This window comes from Dryobates pubescens, chromosome 1, assembly GCF_014839835.1.
Source record: "Dryobates pubescens isolate bDryPub1 chromosome 1, bDryPub1.pri, whole genome shotgun sequence".
Lineage (NCBI taxonomy): Eukaryota > Metazoa > Chordata > Aves > Piciformes > Picidae > Dryobates > Dryobates pubescens.
In genome coordinates, this window is record NC_071612.1 from 24,702,678 (window position 1) to 24,715,493 (window position 12,816).

The window sequence follows — 12,816 nt, forward strand, 5'->3', positions numbered from 1 at the left end:
ACACCAAGGATTTATCAGACAAAAAAGATCCCACCAAATGACTGTACATGAAGTGTGTATGTACTCTAGTGGCTGTCATACAGAAGATGTCCCCTCATGCTGTTACTTCTATTGAACACTAGCTCTCAAATCTCTCCTTAAGCATTCGTGTCAATTTGAAGAAACACCATGAAAAGTTTCCACACTCTTACGTGATTCTAAAGGGAGAATAAGGGATTGTTTCACAGCTGTTTCAGGATTGTGTTTTTGGCTAAAGTGTATATGGTTTGTAAAAGTTTGGCTTTTTAAGCAGATAGCAACTTTTGTAAGAGTAAAAAAAATAGATGAATCCCCAAATCCACTCAGCACAAGTCTCATATTACAGTATCACAAAGGTTGGAAGAGACCTCAAAGATCATCAAGTCCGACCTGTCACCACAGACCTCATGACTAGACCATGGCACCAAGTGCCACGTCCAATATTGTCACTTTCAAGCAGTTTACAGCTAGATAGGGGAGAAGCAGGCTTTCACAGTATTTTTATTAAGTAAGTTTGGTTTTCCAGGCTGATGTGCTACCTCAGGTTGAAAGAACTGGTGTAGATGCTGACTAAGCTTTCCACTGGTTTAAAAACACTGTCAAACTTGGTATAAACAGTTTTCATGCTGATTCATTTATAGGCAAAAGTGCATAGCATCATTGATCACCCATATTAAAAGCATGCAGTGTTAAATTTGGTTGTATTGCTGCAGTGACAAAAGAGCTATTCAAGTGGCACATGTGTAGGTTTAAGGGTGATTTTTTTCTTTAAACTGGCTGCATGCATCTACATTGGCTGGCACTAGTGCAAGCAAACCTGGATTATAATTGAGAGAGTCCTATGTTTGGTTTTGGATCACCAAAAAAAATAAAAGGTTATTTCTGTTAAAAGCAGCTGCAACTTTTATTTCATAGACCAAAAATGAAGCCCTCTCCCCAATCATACACACACAGAGAAAAGGCAAGACTGCTGTAACCACTCAAGTGAATGATATGGTGGGCAAATCTCCAGGACAGTCATCTCCTCAATACATTACATCTCATTCAGCATGGGCAATTCCACTCCAGGACTACAGTCTGGTTTGTTAAAATCTATGCACACACACACACTCTCACACACTCACACACACTTCTCTATGCTCTCTTCAGGTCACTTTACTGCATAATTAAAAATAATAATAAAGGTAATGAAAACATTGCAATGATACTCTTTTGAGCAACAGAGGTCTGAGGCACTCAGGGCACAGAAGACATTTGCTGGCAAATTTGGTATTTGGTAATACACGAGTCCAGTGCTATGAAGCACTAACCCCTTTCTCCCACCTAAATTCTGCAGTGCCAAGGGGAGACAAGGGCATGCAGTACCTCATATGCTTGGGGTCCAATGTGGCAACAAATTCACCAGACACCTTGTAAAAGGTGTGTTTTATGCCCATGATTGTATGATTTAATGTCTGCATTGCTTTAACTGTTTCTTCCATTACAGTGACGTAAGACTAAGTCTGTGCTGGAGTCTGAAAAATTTTTCATTACAATTCAGAAGAAAAAATAAATTCCCTCAGCAGAAGACACTGAAGGATGATAGAAAGGAAGTGGGCATGGGAAAAGAAAGGGGTAGTGAGAAGAGAGGCTTAATCACTTCATGCTCCTTAATGTGACAGTTCCCAGCTTATCATGACCCACTAACAGAAAATAAAGGGCTATATATACTAATTCTGCCCATTCCACACCCAGTCTGAGGAAAAAAGACCAGTTTCCAAAGCTACCCCTCTATGACCTTCCAAAAGTGTGAAACTCAGCTGATGGGGAGGGTGGAGAGGAAATTACCTGTGTAAAAGTGATTACAGACAGCACTGCACGTGTTTTGGTTTTGTCACTGACTTGTTTTGAGATACATACTTAGTTGTCTTGCAAATCCAGACCCCCACAAAGGTACTGTGGATGTACCTTTAAGAAATGTCCCACAGTTCACACATGCAGGGATCCCATGAATCATGGGATCTTTCTGGTTCTTGTTTCGTTTCTTTACCTAGGCAATTCCAATACACCAGCTTCACCAAGCTTTTGGAGCAGGAGACTGCCTGCACAGCTGCTTCACCAAGAAGCAGCTTATTCCAGGGAGCTGCACATAAGACAGAAATTATTAATTTTCCCTGCAGGAAGCCCATACTATCAAATCTCCAGCAAAAGAAACAAGTCCTGCCATTAATACAGTGTGTCACGTATGGTCACCATCGCTGGAGGCCACCAGCAAAGAGATGGGGACAGAATTAAAGGTAAGGGTAGCCTATTCTTGGCAACGTGCATATCTTTCTCCTTTCTGCCCCCTTCTCAACTGATAAACAAACAAGGCCCAGCCCATTAGAACCATATCTGCAGAAGCAGGAACAAGTCTTTGGAACTAGAAATGCTTAAAATCTCAGGTGCCACTCACATACCAAGAGCAACAGGGCACACTGAAGTGGTGAAAAAAACCTGGATCCCAAAATATCAAGTCCCAGTGGGAAAGGTTATCCAAACTTTTCTAGCTAATACCATGGCAGCAACAGAAGCAGTTGTGGGGCTAACTGAAAGAAAGGTGCTACAGAGAGAATTGAAGAAAAAAGAAAAACATAGCATGAGTGCTGTAGGTAGAAGGAAAGCAGGAAATGCTTTAAATTCTTCCCTGCTTTTCCAGGTACTGGGTCAGGTTCTTCTGGATATCCCTCTACCAATCACTGAGAACAAAGCAAACGATGGAATCTCTCTATTCTGTACTCTTTAAAAAAATGCATAGTACAGAGGCCAAAAAAAATAAAAATATGTATCATTCAGGTCCACCTGCTCAGTCCTGACTATCACTGAGTCATGAAATGGGGGCGAATGCTATCCAGCCGCCGGGTCAAGATCTCGCAGCCTGTATCGGTGACCAGCAGCGTGTGCTCAAACTGGGCCGATCGCTTCCCGTCTCTTGTTACTGCAGTCCAACCATCAGGCCACGTCTCGTCCTGCCAACCACCTGAAAACAGAAATTAGGACACTGTTGGACTGGTTTGCAGCAACAATGTCACTTCCCCAATCTAAAATGAAAAGAATCTATCAACTACACAGAAGAGAACCACCATCCTAGTCCACCACTACTTAGGAGTAAACAAGAGTAACCATTTCACTCCACTGCTCACCTTCACAGATCATTGGTTCAATTGTAAATACATGACCTGGCTTCATGACTCCAACAGCCTTATTTTCTGCAAGAAAACAAACACTCAAGTTACAGAATTAGCCAGTTCGGAAAAGACCTTTGAGATCATTAAGTTCATCTGATCACCCAACACTTCTAATCAACTAAACCACGGCACCAAGTCCCTCATCCAGTCTTATTTTAAAGACTTGCGGTGATGGTGACTCTCCCACCTCCCTGGGCAGCACATTCCAATGTCCAATCTCTCCTTCTGTGAAGAATTTCTTCCTAACATCCAGCCTAAACCTCTCCTGGTGCAGCTTGAGACTGTGTCCTCTTGTTCTGTCACAGGTTGCCTGGGAGAAGAGACCAACCCCCACCTGGCTACAACCTCTTTCAGGCAGTTGTAGTGCAATAAGGTCTCCCCTGAGCCTCCTCTTCTCCAGGCTAAACAACCCCAGCTCCCTCAGTCTCTCCTCACAGGGCTTGTGCTCCAAACTCCTCACTATCTGAAGTTAGCAAAAGTGATCCCATCTTAGTAAATGAATGAATTCTTGTGCTAGAAGAATATAGCAGGAATACTGGAGTCAGAAGAGCCCTTCAGAGATGACCTGTTCACTTGCCTGTTTTTCATTCTACATTAAGTTCTTCTCTAACACTGCAATGTTTACTCAAGGAGCTTAAAATTAACTGCCATCTTTCTCTCCAACATTCCAGTTCTATAAAATCAGGAATTTCTGCAGGCTTCTATGATGAAAAACTAAAGAAAGAACCACTTAAGATATTCAGAGCAGGCTTGAAACATCATAGTTTTCCCCCCACTATTAGCCCCAATAAATGGTGAAACTACAACAGTGGTTAAGTAATCCAGTGATTTGACTTATGAAAGACATGCTGTCCCACTCACTACTCTGGCTAATGAGGTCACAGTAGTGTCAGGGAGAGAATGCTGCTTTTCTGTAGCTAACAAAAAAGCTGAGAATTTCATAGCACCCAGAATGGTAAGAGTGGAACTTTTGGATGCTATATAATACCAAAAATGTTTATGTAGAGGCGTGTGAACTGATGCACAGCACATCTCCAGGAGTGTAGTTTGAGTGAGGAAAGGTTTCAGTTCTTTTCCTCTGCCCTATTTCCCCCTGAATAGCAGTGCAGCTTAGATCTGACTCTGCCCAGCATGTGAGAGCTCAAACCCCAGTACCTCACCCAACATTTAGCTCCCAGTCACTTCACTGTTGCAGACAATTTGCATCAATTCTTACAGATTCCACACCCCACAATCTGTTCCAATTTATTCAATGGTCTAAATCACCTACATGCTTTAAAAATCAAGGCATTAGCCATGTACTGTTATTTCTTGCTCTCAACACATTGAAGTTTCTGGTCTTTTGCATCTGAAGAAATGTTATCCTTTGTTCCCTGTAGTTTTCATGATTTTGCTAAATAATTTAAAGGCTTACAAAATGATTTTTTTGACTTTAAGTATCCCTTCATAGTGCCTCAGGTCATTCCACTTTGTTTTTCCTGTGAATCCATATTTTAAAATACCATAAACCAATAAGGTAAAACCCCAGACTCTTCCTTTCTGGGAGCATTTTGGCTCAATTGGGAAAAAAAAACACCAAGTTCCTGACAGCCAGGAAAGATAGGAATTTCCTTTTTCTCAGGATGCATTTTAACTGCTATAAAATATCCTCCACCTCCAAAGAATCCAGATTTTCTTAATTTTACACACCAAAATGTAAATACCAGGAAACTATAACCTTCTACACTGTGATTAATAGATTTTCTTTGAGAACACAGAGAAATGACGACATGAAGGGAAATGATGACACAAAAAGTCAGGGGTTGTGTTAAAACTCATTAGGGAAGACTGGAGGCATCTGCCAGGTCTGAGGAAGTAAATGTTAAATCATAGAATTTCCAAGTCATTAAATCATAGAATCAGTAAGGTTGGAAAAGACCTCAAAGATCATCAAGTCCAACCTGTCACCCAACACATCACGACTACTAAACTATCGCACCAAGTGCCACCTCCAATCCCCTCTTGGAACACCTCCACGGATGGTGACTCCACCACCTCCCTGGGCAGCCCATTCCCAATGGCTAACAACTCTCTCTGTAAAGAACTTTCTCCTCATCTTGAGCCTAAACCTCCCCTGGTGCAGCTTGAGACTGTGTCCTCTTGTTCTGGTGCTGATTACCTGGGAGAAGAGACCAACCCCTTCCTGGCTACAACCTCTCTTCAGGTAGTTGCAGACAGCAATGAGGTCTCCCCTGAGCCTCCTCCAGGCTAAACAATCCTGGCTCCCTCAGCCTCTCCTCATAGGGCTTGTGGTTGAGGCCCCTCCCCAGCCCCGTTGCCCTTCTCTGGACACGTTCAAGTGTCTCAATGTCCTTAAATTGCATCTCAAGATTTATTCTGTAAAGATAACTTATCAATTACTTTTGATGACTGGAACAGGTACACATTGAACAAATATACTGTGTGTCAAGAAGTTCTATCAGGGGAGCCCTGCAGCTGAAGTGGGTATGAACTGTTTTATCACTGCTTCATTACATTTATATAGATCTATCCTTATACATTCATTGACACTTAAGCTTCTCTCCTTTGCCTCTGTGGATACTGTTTTCAGTCCTGTTGCTAAAAAGTGTCATGGGGACACTGCCAGTTCAAAAAACTGAAGCCAAGAACCTGCTGGGGAAGGGTGGTTCTTCCCTGCCACACCTTACGAAGAACTTTCCAGGAACATTAGACCACAACGCTCAAATGAAGAACATGAAACGAAAGGGGATCCAGATTCAGACACAACATCCATCTATATAATTCAAAAAAGCCTTCTAGTTGCTTAGACCTTTTAAGGATAGAAACATTTGCCCATTCATATTAGACAAGGATGACTCGGGGATTGTCTCAGTATGTAATATTCACCTTGTGTAGGATCATAAAGCATGCTATGGTCCAGAGTTTAGACAATCTACTTCACAAGTGCAAACATGCTAACCTGAGGGCTGTCAGGCAACACCCTACTCTTCTGGAATATAAGCAAGAAGTACATTTGGTGCATTTACTGCAAACCACTTCCTGTCTACAGGACAACCCAAAGGGAATGAATACTCACTGGCATAGTGTGGCACATTAGGAGCTGTATGGAAAAGCTTATGGATTCCATGCCCACAGTAGCTCCGAACCACTGAAAATCCATTTGCTTGAGCATGCTTCTGAATAATGTTTCCCAGTTCTCTGTATCGGACACCAGGTTTTACTGCAAAATCAAAGACAGACTGAAATGCATAAAGCTTGCTTTCAACATAGCTAACCAGCAAACATCATTCAGGCTAACTTTGTTGTGGCACTCATGGCTTCTATGGCCACCTGTTCCGATATGCAACTTCCATGTATACAAGTGAGTGGAATAACATGAGGGAGGGAGAAAACAGTCTCCTATAAAAGAGAAAAAAAATTTCTCTCCTTCATGAGAGTACTACTTTTTTCTTCCATGGATAAAAGTGCTCATACATTAAAAGGATGCTGAAATCTTAAATATGACAGCAAATGACTTCCAAAGTGCTAGGTAACTTCCCATGGCTAGAGCTGCAGTACTGCTTTTAGGGAATGTGTAATTTAATATGCCTTTATTTCTCTAGTTCTGTGAAAAATGGACACAAATAAAGAGGAAGGGCCAAGGTGGGAAGAGGGAGGAACAAACCCAAGACAAAACAGAAAACATGAATTGGTTTTGTGCTAAATAATTGTGAAGCAGGACCATCTCCCAACAGCCTTGTCAACTCCACCAAGCAACTCCTCTTAACACAGCTAGAAGGCCTCTGCTTCTTTCTCTCACACAACTCTCCTAGTTAGAGCTCTGCAGGTCTAACACCAAAGGATTAAGGTGATTTAAACATGGAAGAGACAACCCTTTAACAGCTGCCAGAATTCCTGCGAGCGGGGGATGTCTAAAACCCATTAAAACCTATTACAGCATCTAAAAGGTTAGTTAAAAAGTAACAGAGAATTTACATTTCATTACAACAAACACAAAAGTGAATTTTTGTCAAAGTTCATACATGAAAACCAGGAGAGGAAAGATTAGACAACACACATAATATAGATTATGAAAATAAAGCACAGGAACCAAGATAAACATTCAGATTTCGTTCTAAAAAGCAAAGTGATAATTTCATAATAGTAATGCCATAAAGAAGTAATCTACATTCCTCACAGCTCAGCTCTGCAGCATTTTCTTGATCACACAACAGGTGTGCAAGGCATCAGCCATAAGGATTTTTGTCTTTTCAGTTGGGCCAGCTCCAAATTATTAACCCAAGAAAGTTCATTGTAATATGTTTTGTAACTGAAAGTTTAAAGCACCTTAAGCTTCAATCTTGAGAGGCTTTAGAGTACTTTAAGTACTCTAAAGGCTTTAGAGTACTTAAAGTATTCTATTAGTACTTAATAAATACTCTAAGTCTTTAGAGTACTATATTAAGTACTTTAAGAAGCTGTCAGGTATAAAAGGTACAGACAATACAAATACTTACAGGGGTTTGGGAGCTGTTTTGTTTTCTCTGTTTCTCTGTGACAACTTAGTATATTCATTGTGAATGAAGTTGAACACAATTTTCTCTACCCAGCTATCTCATTGTACGTCTCAGTGATGCTGGTCCTGAGTTATATCTAAGCAACATAATTAAAGTTCTATGGGCACAAAGGATACAGACCTGTCTTCTTTGGCATGTTCCACAGTTAAGAATCATAATTAGCTCTATGAAATAGCCATCAGTGATTTTGCAGAGGTAAAGAGACATGTTTCTGTATTCAAGCAGTGTTTCACCTTATTAGTTCATTGTGCAACACCACACAAGTTACCAAAGTAGGAAACTGTATTTTAGTTTACTGAAACACCACTGCTTCTTCCTGTTCATGTAAATATCATCATGTGTGGATGAGCTCAGCATCATTTTCCTTATCAACTTAGGTTGGAAATGAAACTTCCATCCACCACCCACAGAAGAATCCCTGTATTATGTAATACCCATCATCAGCTGGTGACACACTAACACTTCTGTGCTCTACAACAGGCATCACACCCAGGTAGGAGCAGATATGGGCCCTCATGCTTAAGAGCCAAACCCAAAATGCTTCAGGCCCTAGCCAAAGGGTTTACCTGCATCAATGGCTTGCATTAGGCACTCGTAAGTTGTTTGGACAAGCCTTCTTGCACCCTCGTCAACTTCTCCGACATAAAACGTCTCGTTCAGATCTCCGTGGTAGCCATTCCGATAGACAGTAATATCCACTGCAAAGAACACCAGACACAGGGCAATGTTAGCACTGCATTTCCCACTCCATGCCTCTGGCTTTGTGGAAAGACAAAAGCACACACATAGGAATGTAGCAACTGTAAAGTTAGAAGATTCCTTTGGAAGAACTCCAGATGTAAACTCTTCCAGTACAATCAGTTCTCTCATGCTTATCTTGCAGGTTCTATAGAATTAATTAATAAGATAATGTTTCACTGCTCAATGGTTTAATTAACTATTAAACCCCCCCACACCAGTGCAACACACATACAGCAAGATGATTGATTTTCTAGGTAAATACAAAAAAAGGAGAGAGAAGCTCTTCCCCCCATGGTGATTTACCTCATTAAAATATTTTCCTTGGATTAATTCCAGCATGAATAGAGGAAACTCATTTTGAGAAGGTAAATAATCATCTTTTAACCCATAATTTTAGTTCAGTGATGTCTATGGTCATTTAGAATAATAAATCACAACTCTGCAAAAATTGTAATGCCAAAACCAATTGCTTCCAGCCAAAAAGATAAACTTTCTTGAACATAAAATACACAGCAGCTTTCCAATAGTATTCCTGACTAAGAAAATTACACCAAATCACTGAATTTTTATTGTCTTCTGTCAAATGAAGGAATTGAAACATGAGGTGAACCTCATGAGGTTCAACAAAAGCAAGTGCCGGGTACTGCATCTGGCTGGAACAAACCTCACTATCAATACAGACTGGGGGATGAGGTGATAGAAAGCAGCCCTGTGGGAAAAAGACTTGGGGGTACTGATGGATAAGAAGCTGGACATGAGCAGCAAGTGTGAGCTTGCAGCCCAGAAGACCAATGGCATCCTGGGCTGCATCAAAAGAAGTGCTGCAAGCTCCATCCTCTTGGCACTCACCCTTTACATATTTATAAACATGAATGGGGTCTCCTCTTCTGGACAGAAGGTTTAATTTGATAGAAGGTAAAAGATGATGAAAGTTAATTTTCATAGCACTTACCATTAACAATATCTCCCTCCTGCAACGGCCTCCTGTCAGGAATTCCATGACAGATCACTTCATTCACTGACGTACAACATGACTTAGGGAAATTATAGTAATTCAGAGGGGAAGGATAGCAATTCCTTGCAATACAGGCCTAATTTAGAAAATACAATGTACACTTTACATTAGTATGCTTGGCACAAAGGGGAAAAAAACATATGCACAACAGCTTTACAATAAGAATGATAGGCTAAAAAGCAGTGATTCTTGAAAGTAAGATTCTTCAAAGCATTTTTGGCATGAGGGTATCCTGCTGTGCTTTGCATGTCTTAGCAGGAAGGAAGTAAAGCTATTTTGGTTTCTACTCTCTATGTTCAACTACCAATGCTTAAACATTCAGGTGTAAAAACAATGCATGGTAATATTTATTCAGTTAAAACCCCCAGCTTTTTTCAATGACTAGTTTTAAGAATCTAGTTTAAGTCTTTTAGTATTTTTGCAAAACGCACAAGCTAGACAAAGTAAGACTTGGTATCATAGTGTCACAAGGATCATCTAGTTCCAACCCCACTTCCATGGGCAGGGACACCCCACACTAGATCAGGCTGGCCAGAGCCTCATCCAGCCTGCTCTTAAACACCTCCAGGGATGGGGCCTCAACCACCTCCCTGGACAACCCAGTCCAGGGCTTCACCACTCTCATGGGGAAGAACTTCCTCCTCACATCCAGCCTGAATCTCCCCACCTCCAGCTTCATTCCATCCCCCCTAGTCCTACCACTACCTGATATCCTGAGAAGTCCCTCCCCAGCCTTCTTGTAGGCCCCCTTCAGATACTGGAAGGCCACAATTAGGTCTTACTACCACTCTTACAGCCTTAGCTTTAAAACCTTAAGCTGCTCCTTTTGTGCTCACTCCAATAATCTTACTGGGATGTTTGCAAAACTGACACACCCATTTTATATATACTTACAGGTGCATACCCATGCACACTATTGACACACTAAGTAAGTCTGGAAAAATAACACTTAACTTTTTAACTTAAAAAATCCCCAAACCTGTTTTAGAACTGCAAAGTAACAATTAGGGACATGGGTCAACCAGCATCAACAATGCCATACAAACGTTTCCAAAAACTGCTGAGGAGGGTCAATGCCATTTCAACTATCAGTTGTCAATAGTAGGCATTATGCATAAGCAAATCATTGAGTATTTAGGATAGACTAGACCAGACCAGGTTGGAAGAGACCTTCAAGATCATCGTGTCCACCCCATCAACCAATCCAACCCACCTAAACAACTAAACCATGGCACCAAGCACCCCATCAAGTCTCCTCCTGAACACCTCCAGTGATGGTGACTCCACCACCTCCCCAGGCAGCCCATTCCAATGTGCAATCACTCTCTCTGTGTAGAACTTCTTCCCAACCTCCAGCCTAAACCTCCCCTGGCACAGCCTGAGACTGTGTCCTCTTGTTCTGGTGCTAGCTGCCTGGGAGAAGAGACCAACATCCGCCTGTCTACAACCTCCCTTCAGGTAGTTGTAGAGAGCAATTTAATGAAGTTCATTAGAAATCTCTGGCCTCATTGAGCCAGAGTAAGTTTCATACAATCTTGGCTCAACAGCTGCATGTGTACATCTAAAGACCATCAACCAGAAAGCTAACAAACTTAAAGCAGGCCTAAATCCTTGCCTTCCTGGTAGTGCACACATGTACCCTCAATTATCAGTTTAGATGTTTTACACAGAACACAGAGGAAAAAAAATACATAAATAAAATTAGACAATTCTAGTATCTATGACTAGTCAAAGCAGGAGAATACTTGACTATGTATTTTAAATATTTTACTGGACTGTGACTTTATTTTGCCTTATTGCATCAATCTGAGGGAGCTGGGGTTGCTTAGCCTGGAGAAGAGGAGACTCAGGGGTGACCTTATTACTCTCTACAACTACCTGAAGGGAGGTTGTAGACAGACGGATGTTGGTCTCTTCTCCCAGGCAAGCAGTACCAGAACAAGAGGACATAGTCTCAGGCTGCGCCAGGGGAGATACAGGCTGGATGTTAGAAAAAAGTTCTATACAGAAAGAGTGATTGCACATTGGAATGGGCTGCCTGGGGAGGTGGTGGAGTCACCATCACTGGAGGTTTTTAGGAGAAGACTTGACGGGGTACTTGGTGCTGTGGGTTAGTTGCTTGGGCGGAGTTGGATTGGTTGATGGGTTGGACGCGATGATCTTGAAGGTCTCTTCCAACCTGGTTTATTCTATGTATTCTATGTAATCTTCTCTTTTTAGTTCTTTCTCAGACTCCTCAGTTCATAATCCCACTCACAAATAATTAAGTCTTAATCAACAGCACAGAGCACAAAATATCCACAGCTTCCCTATGATGTTTTTTACATAATGGTCATCTGTGGAGCAAAAATGCTTTAGAAGAAAGAAAATTGTATGATGGTAACTGAGAAAACAGGCCAAGAAACTTAAGAGGCAATCTGAAGCTGGAAATCATGGAAGGAGCTGATACAGATGAAGGCCCAGGAGTTTCTACTCCTTTTGAACATTGTGCTGCAATGTTCTTCTAACATCTCCTGCACTACCCACTACCAGCCAACTGGGAAACAGCTCAAAATAAAGAAAACTGAATTCATGCAACAGCAAAAAACCCACACAGCAATCATTCAAAAACAGGCAGAAGAAAGCACCTATAAACACCAGGAAAACCAAGAAAATAATCTTACTAAATGGACAGCATGATCAATTTCTTCAGTAGTTATGCCTGCTTTCACCATCATGGCAGCAACATCCAATACTTCTCTAGCAAGCTGCAAATGAAACAGAAGTAACATTTGTTAACATTTTTGTATTAATTTGCACTAGTGTTAGTACAAAAGATTTAACATGCAACCAGGACTATGCCCTAGAAGACTAGCAACCCGTTTTCTACAGCTGCACCAAGATTGCTAGGAAAGCTCAGTAGACTTGGATCCTAGAAAGAATTTGAGATGTCTGCAGGTCATAATATTAAGCTACTTCTGTGAAATTTGATAAAAACAAGACCAACCATCCAACAGCTAATTAAGATTTGGAACACAATTTCCTTGAATACCATAACCAGGATACCTAAATACATTTTGAAGTTTGACTTCCTGCACAAAGAAGCAATTCTAATTGAACTGCTCTTTTTCAGAAGTAGTTAGGGATGGAGATCTGTTCTGCTTTGTGGTTTGGTTTTTACTTAGTGCTAGCTCTAGGAAAAGAAAAAGGTCTGTTCTCATTTATGCAGTATATATTATTAACAGTAACAACATTTCAGCCACAGGTTATCATCTCACTAGTAACAAAAAAAACCCCTCCA

At 41.2% G+C, this 12,816-nt stretch overlaps 1 protein-coding gene across 2 annotated transcripts in view; it reads right to left on the bottom strand.

Moving 5' to 3' along the window:
* Nucleotides 1–1,900: 1,900 nt before the first annotated feature.
* Nucleotides 1,901–12,816, bottom strand: part of METAP1 (methionyl aminopeptidase 1) — a 28,223-nt gene continuing 17,307 nt past the window's right edge. For both annotated transcript variants that reach the window (XM_054163063.1, XM_054163058.1), the window contains exons 6-11: nt 12,200–12,283; nt 9,474–9,612; nt 8,347–8,478; nt 6,301–6,444; nt 3,180–3,245; nt 1,901–3,016 (exon numbers count right to left, since the gene is read on the bottom strand). In XM_054163063.1, coding sequence (XP_054019038.1) covers nt 2,856–3,016; nt 3,180–3,245; nt 6,301–6,444; nt 8,347–8,478; nt 9,474–9,612; nt 12,200–12,283 — 726 coding nt within the window. In that variant the 3' untranslated portion in view covers nt 1,901–2,855. The remainder of the gene's footprint in view (nt 3,017–3,179; nt 3,246–6,300; nt 6,445–8,346; nt 8,479–9,473; nt 9,613–12,199; nt 12,284–12,816) is intronic.